The sequence below is a fragment of the Sebastes fasciatus genome, chromosome 18 (genome assembly GCF_043250625.1).
Source record: "Sebastes fasciatus isolate fSebFas1 chromosome 18, fSebFas1.pri, whole genome shotgun sequence".
Lineage (NCBI taxonomy): Eukaryota > Metazoa > Chordata > Actinopteri > Perciformes > Sebastidae > Sebastes > Sebastes fasciatus.
The window spans coordinates 21,690,092-21,706,091 of NC_133812.1; the positions used below are offsets into that span (position 1 = coordinate 21,690,092).

General features: G+C 39.6%; 2 protein-coding genes across 2 annotated transcripts in view; one reads left to right on the forward strand and one right to left on the reverse strand.

Annotated features, from left to right (window-relative positions):
- Positions 1-6,069: 6,069 nt before the first annotated feature.
- On the reverse strand, positions 6,070-12,144 carry LOC141756278 (sterile alpha motif domain-containing protein 12-like). Its single transcript, XM_074615882.1, has 4 exons — positions 12,021-12,144; positions 8,369-8,518; positions 8,089-8,229; positions 6,070-7,709 (listed from the first exon to the last, which is right to left on the reverse strand). Exons 2-4 carry the CDS (start codon positions 8,487-8,489, stop codon positions 7,693-7,695), a joined length of 279 nt encoding a protein of 92 aa, XP_074471983.1. The 5' UTR covers positions 8,490-8,518; positions 12,021-12,144; the 3' UTR covers positions 6,070-7,692.
- A 1,045-nt stretch (positions 12,145-13,189) lies between these two features.
- Positions 13,190-16,000, forward strand: part of scara5 (scavenger receptor class A, member 5 (putative)) — an 84,789-nt gene continuing 81,978 nt past the window's right edge. Inside the window, exon 1 of the mRNA XM_074615005.1 lies at positions 13,190-13,480. The gene's annotated coding sequence lies outside the window, so the exon portion shown is untranslated. The remainder of the gene's footprint in view (positions 13,481-16,000) is intronic.

Here is a 16,000-nt window from a genome sequence, read left to right on the forward strand (position 1 = left end):
AATCCAGTTAGAATGAAGCTGGAAACATTGACTCTCAGCAAGGATTTGGACCATAGAGGAATAACATGAAAGAAGAATTAAGTAGTAGCAGCATTGAAAGCTAAAACACATAAAAGGAGATTTGGTGGAAAATTGAGAGCAGCTTCACAGCAAGTAAAAGATGTTAAAGTGATCTTTTTATATACATGATACTCTACCTCCAGGTCTGAAAAGTGAAGCCAATGCAAAAGTGCCTTAATCTTGCATTATTTCTAATAGCCAGCAGGGGGCGACTCCTCTGGTTGCAAAAAGAAGTCTGATTGTATAGAAGTCTATGAGAAAATGACCCGTACTTCTCACTTGATTTATTACCTCAGTAAACATTGTAAACATGAGTTTATGGTCTCGATCGCAAGTTTCAAGTCTTCTTCAAAACAGCATGATGTTCATTTAGTAAATTATGGTCCCATTCAGAGTCAAATAAACCATAAAGCAGGGGATGCTTGAGGGCGTGGCTACCTTGTGATTGACAGGTCGCTACCACGGCGTTGTCCGGTCTGGGAGTTGTCCGTGTTTTCGTCTTACAATTTTAACCCTTTCACAGTGTGTTTTCAGTTCATGAAAGTTAATTTTAACCTTTTTGGTCGCCTTTAATTGTCATATTCAGTGTTTGATTGAACTTAGCTCCACCCTCTTGTGTCACTTCTGGTTGCAAAAAAACAAAATGCCGAACACGATTCAGATGCAAAACTTCCCATTCATAAACCTGCTCAGCAAATCTAGTTACTTATAGTTGTTGTCTCTCTTGACCTCCTCCACATGTCCGCTCACATTAGCCTCACTCTGGAGCAGGTTAGAAATACAATGTTTTGCTCAAGATCTCTACAGCATGGTGGACTGCTGCAGGAGCTGAAACCTCACTCTCTAAACTCACTACCACCTCCTACACGTTCTGCATCTCGACCGAACAAAAGCAGCTAATAAATATATGTTTGAAAGCAGATATTCGTCAGACGCCCTGTTTCACATTTTGCAGCTCTACAGTTGGTTACCTCCAGGCTGCAGCTATAGGAGTGATTTTTAAACAAGCACAGACTCAGGGAAAATTTAATAATGTGGTCTGGTGTTTGGCTGCTCTCAAGTGACAGTTTCACTCGTATTGTAAACTGCTTGCATGCACAGGCAATTTTTACACGCACGAAGCAAGAGATGTGGATGTATGTATACTTCAAATGCACACGTACACACTCGGTGGAGTGTGAGTTGTAAACTGGGTATGGTGTTGCAAATTCTCTGCCAGGTTTAAACAGAGCAGCAGAAAATCAATGTGCTTTTTAGAGAGTTTTCTCGCAGGGGAATAATACAATAGCATTACTATTTCATTTTGAAGAATACTACACTACACCCCCTACAATAACGTTTCTGTGTAAGTCATAGCACGGAGGGTTTTGGGAAAGGGCCTTCCTCAGTATGTAAAAACAAGAAATGAACCATAGGTGACATTTATAAACAGACAATCCTATAATCCATAGGCTATAGATGATTTCAGGTCAGTGTATCTTTTGGTCATTCAATTCTCCTTTCACAAACGGATATTAAAAAACAAAAATGCGTGGTTATTTGATTTTCGTTTTAAAATACAAAAAATAATATTGAAATACAATTTTTCTGTTTTTCTTCATCAGGGTCAAAAAGGGATGAACTAAACTTAAAAAACGGGTTGATTTTCATTTTTTATTTTTAAAAACAAAAAATAAAATCACTATAAGACAGAAACGAAAAAAATCCCCGTTTTTTCATCTTCTGCGACCGGAAGTTGCCATTTACAAAGTAAGAGCACGTATGAGGACGGTGCTGTGTATGAGAGAAAAAGAAGCACGGTGTTGCTGTGTAACTGAAAGTGATGGACATGGATTGACGTTTTTTGCGTTTCTGTCTTCTAGTGATTTTATTTTTCTTGTTTTTAGAAATAGAAAATGAAAATTAACCCATTTTTTAAGTTTAGTTCATCCCTTTTTGACCTTGATAAAGAAAAACGCCTTGTCTTTCAATTTTAATTTTTGTATTTTAAAACGAAAATCAAATAACCACAAGTTTTTTTGTTTTTTAATAACATGTTTGTGAAAAGGAAAATCGAATGACCAAAAGATACACTGACCGTTTCACCTTATAAATTAATATTTTAAAAATATATCCTAAATAGAATTTTAAAACAGAAGTCACAAAAAAAAAAAAAATCAGAAAAAAAACAAGGTAAAACTAATTCCTTATTTAAACTTATGGATAAGGATTTTTAAATAATCAATCATAAAAAAACATACATATTTTATATTAGTTTATATTAGCCCTGTACCATAGCTTACCCACTGTAATGCTAAGTTATCCTAATGGACCCTGTTTGTTTATGTTGGCTCATTAGTCTTGATAATGTTGGCTTCATGTTCTGTTAGCTGACACTGGATTGCCAGTAGCGTAGCCCCTGTAATGTTACGTTAGATTTGTGCATAAATTAGCTGACATCTGACAATAACCAGACCCACGTATGTTAGTTTATCAAGGCTAGCAATTGTGGTACCATCTTGAAATAATGCATGAAAGCTCCCAAACGGGATTAGGATTTTTTCTGTTCTTTCCATTCACCATGCCAGTGTTGTGCTATAGCTGTGTGCCCTGTCCCGTTAGCTTGAGTCCACTACTGTTAACTGTTTTTTTCCGTTAGCTGATGTTTGCAAACTAAGCCAAGAATGCAAATATCACTCTCTAATCCTCTCTAGTCACCACCAGCTGTTTCCACAGAGGAGAGGAAACCAACTGATGTTTCAAGGTATGCCAACAGCCAATTTTCAAGGTGTAACAGAAACATAATGTGGCAAATTCCTGCTCACAGGGAGTCATGAGTGGAGCTGATAATGTCAAATAGCCTGCAGTTAGGAGGCAAAATGCGTCATCAGCAATGCTGTGAAGTGAAGTGAGCAGCAGATTCCTGGCATGGCCTCCTAAACTTTCACATCCCCTCTGAACTTCTGAACTCTCTTTTTTCTTCCTGATGCAAACTCATTTTTCTTTCAGAAACTATGGATCTTTCTTTCCCTGGTCTATGAATAAATCACTAGAAAGTGACAGAGAGGCTGCTGTGGCCAGACAGACGCTGAAGGACTGAGGAGGAGGAGGAGGAGGCTCTCAGCTGACTTTCAACTGGCCTGTTTGAAACGTAGGGACGCCTGGTCGACATCACAGCTGCAGTGTTGGCCTGGTTGTATGGAACAATGAAAAAAGGACAGGGATAAATCAAGTCAACGTAACCCCATTAGTGGGGTTATGTTGACTTGATTAATCACAGCATCAACAACAGGTATGTTTTAGCTGACTGTCCTATCAAATGTGCATCTATTTCTCTGTTTAATAGGAATAACAAATTGATCACATAATTTGCAAGATGTGAGGTGCTGTGATTTGAAAATGTGCCACACAAATGATCAATCAAATACCTACAAAATATGCACAATAAATTCTTTAATTTAAAGGTCCCATATTATAAAAAAGTGAGATTTTCATGTTTTTTTTTATTATAAAGCAGGCTTAAATCCTATATAAATACTGTGAAAGTATCAAAACGCTCAATCCACAGGGAAATACACACAGCCCCGTATTCAGAAACTCTGCATTTGAAACAAGCTGTCAGGATTTCTGCCCATTTGTGATGTCACAAATATACATTATTTCGACCCTTTACACAGATTTAAACGTAAACAATCTAATTCCAGTTTATTCCTGGTTGCAGTGTAGGTGAATGTCATCAGCAAACAGGAAGTACACGTGGACCCAAGCTGTTGCCTAGCAACGCAATTCCGTCGAAATGTGCTAAAACGCAGCGTTTCAGACAGAGGGTAAATACAGGCATATTCAGGCCGACAGTATGAGGAAAATAAAGGTTTTTTTGAACATTGCAGCATGTAAACATGTTCTACTAGAAACACAAAATACAAGTATGAACCTGACAATGAGCATAATATGGGACCTTTAATGGTTGTACGTAGCCAAAAGTATGTGGACACCCCACTGCCCACATGGCATACGCACTTTTGGTGTACGGATGTTTTCATGGTTTGGACTGGACAAGTATATGAATTACACCGTTGCTTTTGGGGGAGCTCTATTTTTTGGGAGGGTGGGAGTACTGTATGCATGCACACACATGAATGTGCCCGCCTACGTGCAAAAATAAAAATATACTATTAACTCATTTGACATAATATATAGTCAATATTTTCCATTTTCGAATCATTAGTAGTGGCTTTCTGTGATACAAATGCAACTTCAGGTCATTTTACTTTATGTACAATACAACCCACTGCGGTGGTGTGATTTTCTAAAAGAGGACATATCTTGAAATAAGCTGAATTTGCATTTGTGTGTTTAGTGTCTGAGTTTTCCTCCCGGCTCTGTCGTCAGGGTCAGTGGTGTATTTCATCACACCCCCCCACCCACCACCCTTTCACTCCATCAGTGAGGTGGATTTACGTTTGTGCTGAGTGAGCGCTTCCTCAGCCACGCCCCGCCAAATCAAATGTCACGCCATCTCCTGGGGTATTAATCACACTCACACACACATACACATAAACACACACAATCGGGCTCAGAAACAGACAGAAAAAGAGAAGAAAGGTCACTTGATAGGTTTTGTTTTTCTGGAAACATGTATATAATTGTAAATATGCACTCAGACTCTCACTCACACACCAAGTTTAAGTTTTCATAAATATGTTTCTTACCCTTAACAGCAGTATACCTCTTCCTCTTTGCATTCCTGTGTGTGAAAGTCTGACCGCACGTTTGTAATTATATACAAATTATAAAATTATCGTTTTTCTTTGTTTCTCACTGACTCACCAGTCCTTCCAAAGTCATCCTGTGCAGCTAAACAATGTTCAAACCCAAAGAAGAGATTTAGAACATTTCCAGTTGAAGGAATGGTGTAGCCATAAATAACATGGAGTCTGGGGTTTGAATGTTTTACTTGGTGTGAATATCATATAGCATAAATTATAAGCTGGAAAAGCTGATAATATACAATACAGTACATGATGATGAAAGACAGTATGGAACAAGACGATTTTAGAAACCTACTTCAGGTGGAAAAAGAGAAAGCGTCTACTTTGTTCTGCCTTCATCAGCTAGAGACGGTATAAACTGTATAAGAAGTGGACGTAGTCACCCTGATGTCACTCATTGGTTTGTGGACTGCCCTTTTGAAGCCTCACGTTTGTCATTTTGGCCGTCGCCATCTTGGTAGCGCTCAATAAGACATTTTTAGGGAACCAAAATGTTACAATTAACTTTCATGAACTGAAAACACAGTGTGAAAGGGTTAAAGTTATAAAACAAGGACAACTCCCAGACCTGACAACGCCGTGGTAGCGACCTGTCAATCACAAGGTAGCCACGCCCTAAAGCATCCCCTGCTTTACGGTCTATTTGACTCTAAATAGAACCATAACTTACTAAATGAACATCATGCTGTATTGAAGAAGACTTGAAGTTAGCGATTGAGACCATAAACTCATGTTTACAATGTTTACTGAGGTAATAAATCAAGTGAGAAGTAGGCTCATTTTCTCAGAGACTTCTATACAATTAGACATTTTTTTTGCAACCAGAGGAGTCGCCCCCTGCTGGCCATTAGAAAGAATGCAAGTTTAAGGCACTTCAGCATTGGCTTCACTTTTCAGACCCAGAGTTTGCCAACTGGTGTAAACCTGCTCACCTGAATAACTCAAAATATCTGTGTGAAAGTGTAATTGGCCGTGCAACTTTCTGCATTATGATCAGACTGATAAAACTGATAAGACTGATGTGACGTAGATAAATTCCATTTTTTATTGCACCGTTCATCAACACTACACTTGCTGTCTTTTGGAGTCTATGACATGTTGATTTGGGCTGCACAAAAGTAAGCAAGCATTGATATGTTGTTTTATTATTATGACCTTTTAATTTTAAGAGTCCTCGATCAAAGTTGCAGGGGAACTCTGGATGTGTATGAGAGTCGAGAGGCTGCAGCTGTAAAAGCACAAAGACGACACACAAGTGGCAGGTTTGTGTTGCCAAAGCAGCACTTTTAATTCAACCAACCATGTTGTAGCATTGCCATGAAAACATGTTCAGAAATAGAGATGACCTTTTACTGCATGTAATACAAATGTGGAGTGCTGTTGATGCCTAGAATAAAAGGAGGCCAACATCATAAATAAAGTAAGTAGAGCATCATGTGAAATAGGCATCTGAAGGTTTTAAGACCAGATGCATTAAAGACATTCATAAGTTATAAGTCTTAGTTGCAGCCAGTTAAAATGGGATGGGATAATAACATTATCCAGTATGTATCAGAAAACAAAACAGGATCAAATCCAGAGAAGTTAGAGGATGTTCTGTAACTCTCTTTAGAGAAACAATGCATTGTTTGTGGTATATCAGACAAAAATACAAGGACAGACATTTCAAATAGAAACAGGAGATTTAAATCAACAGCTGGATTTTAAAATGAATATCAGTCAGCGTGTGTGTGTGTGAGAGAGAAGAGCAAACAGCAGGAGGAAGTTTTACTGGATTCGACACAGAAATGTTGAAATGGAAACGCAGTTACTCAGATTTTTTTCTCTTTCTGCATCTTTCTGTAATTTCCCCGTGTTCCTATAAACAAGTGTAATCCAACCCTATCAGTCAGTAGAGCGCCCTGTAGCACACAGACACATGATCTACTGCAGTTACAACCATGTTCAGTATGTTATCTAGCGTGTTGGCATGCTAACATTTGCTAAGTAGCACTAAACAGAACTAAAGTGCAGCTGAGGCTGACCTTAGTTTTGCAGGTTACATTTTTATGCCTGTCCGTACGACCCATTCTCGTGAACGCGATATCTCAAGAATGCCTTCATGGAATATCTTCAAATTTGGCACAAACAATAAGTTCAAGGATAAACTGATTAGATTTTGGTGATCAAAGGTCACTGTGACCTCACAAAACAGGTTTTTGGCCACAACTCAAGGATTCATAGGCTAATTATGACAATTTCACACAAATGTCTAACAGAATAAAATGATGAAGTGATGATATTTTGGACAAACATGGACGTAAAGTGCAACTTTGCTGGTTGGCGGACTCATACAACTGCTGATTACAGTTCATCCTGAGGGGGACAAGAACGTTTGTATCAAATTTCATGGCAATCCATCCAATAGTTGTTGAGACATTTCACTCAAAACTCAAAATGTGAACCTCATTGTGGCGCTAGAGGAAACGTCAGGAGGACTTATCCTCTGGGGATCACGAATGTCTGCACAAAGTCTCATTACAATCCACCCAGTAGCTGTTGAGATATTTCAGTCTTGACCAAAGTGGTTTAAACGTAAAATATTCCATGACACACTGATAGGATGTAAACCCACTGCAGAGAAAGACAGCAGACAGAGACGAATGGACAGTAAGGTTAAGAAAAAAGACGCTCAGACAAAAACTAATCTCATCCATCTGCACAGGTCAGATTTCACACAGGAAATGGGTTTCTTTCTCTCTCCATTCTTCATTGATTCGTCTTTCTCTTTCACCTTCTCTTGTTGTTTCCATCACTCCCACTTTTCTTCTTCCTTCACATGGATGAATGAATGGATGGGAAATAAAAAAGCCGCAATTCTCCGGAAGATATTTATTCCCCGCTATGGAGAAAAACACTCTGCAGAGTAGAACAAATAAAACAGAAGTTAGCAGCTGGTTTCTCTCGTTGGACACGCAACAATTAAAATGTTAATCCAGAAGGTTGTTTATGTTGGTGGATTTGGTAACATTAGTAAATGTTGGTGACATTAAACATGTTTTTATAATATATGCCTGAGTTTGATTGAAATAAAATGTGTAGTTTCGACTGTGAGGGGAATAAAACAGCCAGAAAATCATTAATATCCTGCACATTCATGCTTGATTTCCTGTGAATTCCCTGTGCATATTACATGGGAATGTTGGTCCACACCACCATCAAAGGAAACTACTACTTTCTACTACTATTCCACTAGTTTGGCGCTCAGCTACACCCTGAAGATAGAGTGCATACTCACCAGAGCAGATGTCATCAAGTTCAATGATTTCTTCTTGAACTCTAAGGAGGAGGAGGTCCTGCCAGATCTCCTGCTGCTGCTCCTCAGCCTCCAGCCCGAGGAGCTCCAGGTGATGATCCTTTAATCGCAGCAACACACGGCCTGGAGGAGACATGTGAACATGTCAGAGTATTCATTCATGCACAAACTTGATGTGTAAATCAGGAGTACAGTGAAAATAAATCTTATTTAAAAAAATTCTAAATCTAAAAAGATCTTGAACTTGATGCATGAGTTGTACCTGATATGGCGTGTTTAATTATGGCTTTCTGGAGCGTGTCCATGTGGGTCGGGTGCTGCTCCTGCACCCACTCCAACACTTCTTCCACCGACCACAGTGACACTCGCTTTGACAGGCCCATCACTCTGCAACCACATCAGCAGCAACACCCTGACAAGACAAAAAACAGAAAAGATGAGAACACAAACACATTGTTCTGGAGAGAATTAAGTTTTATTTTGAATGAAAAGCATGGGCAGTAGTAATGCCACTTTGTCAGACACACTTTATTTTCTTCACTATAGCTATCCTTGGCATCACTCATTCACTCACTCTCAACAAAACCACTATAGTTAGGTTTAGGAAAATTAAAACTATGGTTGAGCTTAAGACTACTACGTTTTTACAGTGAAAATGACACTGAACATTGTGAACACAGGACACGAACAGCGGCCACCTGGATGAAAGCCTTGTGTTTGCTGGATCCATCCACCCCATGTGTTTTAAACTACATCACCACACCACATTATTTGTTTCTCAAAATTGTTGATTAATTTTCTGTCAAGATTTGCCAGGAGACTTTCTCCAGAAAACCCAATAAAATGACCAAATTATGAAGACGAAAAGCTTGTTATAAGTTCAGATAATGAACGTGAAAAGTGCTGCCGTGATTATTAAAGTTCACCTGAGCAGAATTTGAGCAGATTAATTCAGCCGTCGTCACTGTGAACGACGTGCAGACGTCCCTCTGCAGCAGCTCAGCCCCGGGCACATTAGCTGAGGACCTTGTTGTCTGTGGTAGACCCTCAAACGTGAGGAAATGTCACTTTCTCTTCATATTTGACGCTTTGGATTAAATTTACCTTCTCATGCGGTGTCACCTACATCCTCAGAATAAGCCTATTTTCCAGTGATTAATTCAACATCCTCCTCAACGTGATGACAAATAGTTGTTAACGGCAAGGTGAAAAATCAACCAACTCTGTCACTCTGAGGTCAAAAAAGTTCTCACAAAAAGTTTCTTCTTTGCCTCGGGTCCTTTTGGCTTCCCTCCCAGCCATATCCTCCTGGGCTGCACCGCTATAGGGCGAAAACAGCTAAACTGTTGATGTGACCTTTTCAGCGGGCCAGTCTAGTTATTGGGGTATAAATATAGGAATGTAATTTCCTGTGTTAATTAAGGGGGATGCGTGATTGGCCGGGGCGGTAACGAGGTCCCAGCGGAGTAATTGGCATACAGAGAGTGAAGACCTTTACACTCAAAGACACACTTCCCTTCAGAGTCGGGGTGAGCTGAGGACGAAGACAATCTCATTGTTGTCTATAACGCTGGTTTTATGCTTTAGGACAGCGATTCTTAAACTACACGACTCCCAATAAAGTGACTATAGCCAGCTTGTCTTATTTGCTCTGAACCATTTCATTCACGCTGACCAGTTACAACTGAAGCAGGACCTGTAAACCAAAGTAGTAAAAGTGACGAGCAGGGAGGGAAATTGGCTTTTTGTATCACTTATATGTAACTTAAACTTATTAACTAATGTTCATGACTTAATCCAAATGGATGAGGTTAAATCATAGACTGCATATAAGAAGAAGTGGACGTGATCACCGTGACGTCATCCATTGGTTTGTGGACTGCCGTTTTGAGGCCTCGAGTAGAGCATTTTGGTCGTGTCTAGAAGGTAACACCCAAATTGTGAAACTCTCACGAGATGGTTAAGGTTAAGGTTACAAACGAACACAGAATAAATAATTTTTTGGTAACCAAAATGTTACACTTGTGAGATGAAAACACGGACAACTCCCAGACCGGACAACGCCGTGGTAGCGACCTGTCAATCCCAAGGTAGCCACGCCCTAAAGCATCCCCTGCTTTATGCTCTATTTGACTCTAAATGGGACCATAATTTACTAAATGAACATCATGCTGTATTGAAGAAGACTTGAAACTAGCGATTGAGACCATAAACTCATGTTTACAATGTTTACTGAGGTAATAAATCAAGTGAGAAGTAGGCTCATTTTCTCATTGACTTCTATACAATCTGTAGGCACTTCAGGCACTTCAGCATTGGCTTCACTTTTCAGACCCGGAGATTGCCGCTTGGTTTAAAGCTATATTAAACACAATCAACAGCTGAACTGAAGTGCTTTAAGTGTTATTCATCTCACTGGAATGTTTATTTACCCCACACTTCTTGTATTATCGGCTCCTGCTGCTTCTAGTTTGACAGTTTTATTGAGCTTCAGGATAGCGAAGTTGAGGTGAATGTGTGGGCAGTTATGTTGGTTTTACTTGGCAACTTGATTTAATATACAACAACTGAAACTGTATTGTAAGCAGAGGAGTCATAGCGGTCACAGAAGGAAAGAAATGTGTGTCTGATGTTGTGAACAGAAAGCAGTGCATTAATATCACTGTTAAAGATGGGTGTTTATTTCTCTCCGTGCCTGAATGTGACACTGTTTTATATCCCACCAGGGGACAGATGGGGGTTTTGGATTGCAAGTGGGAAAGCATTGAGGCCTTCTCCATTGCATTTCCCATAATTTATCTTTTGCAGAAATGGGTATAATTAGATTTTTTTTTCTACTAGTGTCAATACGATACCTACGTTTCAGTACTGATTGCAAAACAATACTTCCTCTGATACCTTAGTTGAGGAATGTAAACATTTTTTTCTACAAAAACCCTTTTTCATTAAAACAAAAGATGTCAAACTTCTCAAATGTTAAATGTTGTCTAAACACAAGCAGGCACACAAATGTGCCTAAATAAAATACAGTCTAAAATTGGGGAAATTAAGATGTAAACCAGAAAATGTCTAAACAAAGACAAACTGTGGACCAGCACAGTTCAAATGGGATTGTTCTCAAGTGGTACAATGAACCAAACTAGACCAAATGTTCAAACAGGAAACAGGTAGCAGTCATCCTTCAAGGTGTAATCCTACCATCTTGTGGTGCCATGCAGAATTACCTCATCTTAATTTTTTTTATTGTTCTACTGTAACTTTCATAACACCTATTTCATAGACTTCAGCTCAGCTCGCTAATCTGCAGCTTTTCTCCACTTTGCATGATGTAATCTGGCCTTGATGCATTGGTAGGAGGCTTAAACCAAATTCTGTTCATAATTTGAATAATTCTACAGCTTAATTTTGTGTTTCCTTTTAGCAAATGGCAAAACATGAACTCCTCAATGGGACTTCTATATTTTGAGGAATTGTATAACGTTTAATAAATGCATCATCATGCACCACTTCATCTAAAACGTTACTGCCTTACTGTGCGATGCTGTGTTCAACTGTGATGTAAAAACTCAGCCGAAACTGAGCAAAGTGGTTGTAAATGTTGACCTGTAGACTAAATAAAGTCTGTTCTTGTTGGCAGACCACTGCCGAATTAAAGCAGTTCCTCTCAGACGTGTTTTCTGTGCTGTAGCAGGTGTGTAACTGTTCTGGTAAATTAAGCCTAGTTAAGATATGAAAAATATGAATAAAGTTTGGCGTGTTACTCTGTGTACATAAGAAGATAGGGGTGTTTACAGCAACTCATCAACAGCTGCTTTTCAATAACATCAAACATCCAAAACTATCCATAAAACAAAACTCTGATATCTTTACAAACTTTAATAAAGTTACAGTTGAGAGTGATGAGTCATATTTACCTTTGATAGGATATGAATGGCGAGCCTTGTCTGTACCTGTTGGAGTGTTACCTGAGTGTTACTGTAGGTACATTCCTCTTCCTGGCTCCGCCCACCAGACGTGTGTGCTCACGATGCCTTCAAGTGCTGCAGGATATATTGGTATTATGTACTGTACATGCATATTGTAGTGGCCAGTTGTCAGGAAAATCATGAAAAAATCATTGCTATTGTTGCCTGGTAAAAAACATAGGTCCACCCAGGTGCATGCTGGTCCTCTACCTGCCTACCAACATATATAACCACTGGGGGACGCACAGTGTTTAAAACAAAATACAGCCTATGCAAAAAAAAACTAAATATACTAAACAAGAAAACAATTTGATATTGATTAGATCATGAAGGCATCATCTAATTAATTATAATATTAATTAATATTAATAATATAATATTAATAATTAATATTAATAATTATTAATAGTAATATTAATCATATTATTATAATATAACATATTGTAAAAAGTTCGATTTTCATGTCTTTTATATTATAAAGCAGGTTTAAGTGCTATATAAATACTGTTAAACTATCAAAACGCTCAATATACGGAGAAACACACACAGCCCGTATTCAGAAATTGTGCGTTTGAAACAAGCCGTTAGGATTTCTGTCCATTTGTGATGTCACAAATATACAATATTTAGACCATTACACAGTTTTAAACATAAACGTTCTAAATGTGTCCCAGTTTATTTCCTGTTGCAGTGTATGTGAATGTCATCAGCTGACAGGATGTATAAACATGGACCTAAGCTGTTCCCTAGCAACGCAATTCCGTTGCAATTCCGTCGAAATGCGCTAAAACGGAGCGTTTCAGACAGAGGGTAAATACGGGCAGAGGAAAATAACGTTTTTTTTTAACATTACAGCATGTAAACATGTTCTAGTAGAAACCCAACATACAAGTATGAACCTGAAAATGAGCATGACATGGGACCTTTAAGTAAAGGCCAAAGACTGATTTATTTTTTGCCCCCTTTTCCTCTGTTTCTGTGTCAATGGCTTCAGTTAGTATGAAACTGTGCAGTCCAGTAGTAATTTATCATGTTTACCCAGCAGAGAGCGCTCTCGTACAGCAGGTGTCTCTATATGTCTTCACCTCTCTGTCCTCCAGCAGCAGCTGCTCGGTTTGCAGGCAGAGCCAACTTCAGCTGGAGTTTAGTGATGGTCACATGACGATGTTGTGGGTATATTTACTCCAAATGTCTCAGCGTGTTCGCTTCTACAGAGCTCTGCAGCACCGAGACAGAGAGTATATATGTGTGTGTGCATGGTGCATTTCACTCTACATGCACGTTTATTTCATGCACATTGACAGCTGAGGAAAAAGCCTGGAGTTACAGAGTCTGGAAGCAACTTTTTGAGGGGAATTATGAGAAACGTGGAGCTGTGATTTGTATTTTTTCATTTGACAGCTGACAAGGTGAGAGAAAGAAGCTTTTATTTTTTTTTATTTTTTATTATTTTATCTCAGTTTGATGTTTAATATCGTGCAGGTTTGACATAATATGACTAATTTGGATGGTAAAATGCATGAATCCTGCAGGGACTGCACCTGTTTTAAACCCCAGCTGACTGTGTGTCACCTGTCATCCCCTAGGATTCAAAGTATTTGCATGTTAGCAACTTTTGTGCATGTTACATAGGGACTTAGTTTGGTGATTAATGCCCTTTTGTGTTGAGTGTTAACAGGTTAATGACATTTGTTCAACACAAACTCTCTAAAACCACCACATTGTGACCTTAAGGTGGCAACCTGGTTGACATCTGTTAAATATTCATTGCAATTACAGCTTGAATGGCCCCACAGTTGAAAAGGCTGATTTACTGCATGTTATCTATTAGAGTGGTATGCTGCAGGGACAACAGGGCAGGAAATGCACGTTTAATGGAACTCATCCGCAGAAAATTGTTGTTTTGTGTTTCAGCGGTCATGGGTGAAGGGTCTCTGCCTTTAATTAAGCGTGGAAAATGGGTTAATGTTGCACACGGATGACTGAGCAATAACATGGGATGGTTGCCTATGTATAGAGAGAGATTGTGCTCCAACTAGGCTCCCTATTCTAATATATTAAGTCATTAAATCGACTTGCAAGTGGGACATAATTGAACTTATTAGGAACATTGTAACAAACATCAAGTGCATCATAAATGCACTAACTTTTAAGTTCAGTAAACTGCCCATTAGGTTTTAGCTGCTTGCTCCTTTAAGTCATTATAATGTCCAGATAATGTTCATATGTTTTCAATAGCGGAGACCACACAGGCTGGTCCCCTGGCAGAGATGCTCAGTTGGGGGCATGACAAGATAATTGTGTCCTCTCTTGTTCAGTGAATCTCAACTTTCTCACCAAACTGTCACTCTCTGCCTCTCTGTGCATTTACTATGGAGCTGACTAAAGTCCAACCTGTTTGGAGCTGTTGCACACAGACCAGACAGACAGACAAGTGATGCAAAGTAACTAAGTACTCAAGTTTGAGGTACTTGTATTTGAGTATTTTCATTTTATGCTGTTGTATACATCTACTCAGTGGCAGACTCAGGCAGTCTGAGGAGCAGGGGTGAAAAAAAAAAAAAGGCACCAGTGCACAGAAAGTTTTCTGGCATGTACTTTAGAGTTTTCTCCACTGGAAGGGGCACTTTATCATGTTTTCTCCACTGGAAGGGCACCCTAGAGGGCACGTTATCAAGTTTTTTCCACTGGAAGGGCACCCTAGAGGGTACTTCACCAAGTTTTCATCACTGGAAGGGGCACTTTATCAAGTTTTCTCCACTGGAAGGGAACCCTAGAGGGCACATTATCATGTTTTCTCCACTGGAAGTGGCACTTTATCATGTTTTCTCCACTGGAAGGGCACCGCAAATGGCACTTCATCAAGTTTTCTCCACTGGAAGGGGCACTTTATCAAGTTTTCTCCACTGTAAGGGGCACATTATCATGTTTTCTCCACTGGAAGGGGCACTTTATCATGTTTTCTCCACTGGAAGGGCACCATTGAGGGCACTTCATCAAGTTTTCTCCACTGGAAGGGGCACTTTATCATGTTTTCTCCACTGGAAGGGCACCATTGAGGGCACTTCATCAAGTTTTCTCCACTGGAAGGGGCACTTTATCATGTTTTCTCCACTGGAAGGGCACCCTAGAGGGAACTTCATCAAGTTTTCTCCACTGGAAGGGGCACATTATCATGTTTTCTCCACTGGAAGGGCACCCTAGAGGGCACTTTATCACATTTTCTCTACTGGAAGGGAGAAACCGTGCACATTCACCCGTGTAACAAACTTTCTCATGAAGTTTTTATACCTCCACGCTGGCGACAGCCGTGGCCGGAGCCATTATGTTTTTCAGGTTGTTTGTCCGTCCGTACGTCCATCCCATTCTCTGGAACGCGATATGTGAGGAATGCCTTGAAGGAATATCTTAAAATTTGGCTCAAACGCCCACTTAGATTTAAGGATGAACTGATTAGATTTTGGTTGTCAAAGGTCAAAGGTCAAGATCTCTGTGACCTCACAGAGGCATACAACCGTGAGGCGGTAATTCTAATCTTACTTTAGATTATTTCCTAAATGGTATGTGGTGTTTCTATTATTTTGTCTACCGTTTCAGAGATAGAGACAACTCTTTACTTTCCCACCGTCCTCTGTTGGCATTGACCAACTGAGTGTGTGATCAACTGTTATATCCCACCAAACTCAGTGTAATTAGAAGATAACTCAGGCACACACACACTCTGTAGACACAGTCACACACACACACAAACACGTATGGCGGTTGAACGGGGAGTTCAGTGGGATCTCCTAGCAGCCCTAATGGTTCCTTCCCAGCTTCAATCTAAATGTCAACCTGACCCCTCCATCCCCTCCGTAATGAGAAAGTCCAGACTGAGCACTTTTTAACGACTTTGTCAAACACCCACAGATCTGCCGCCGGGGCTTGTG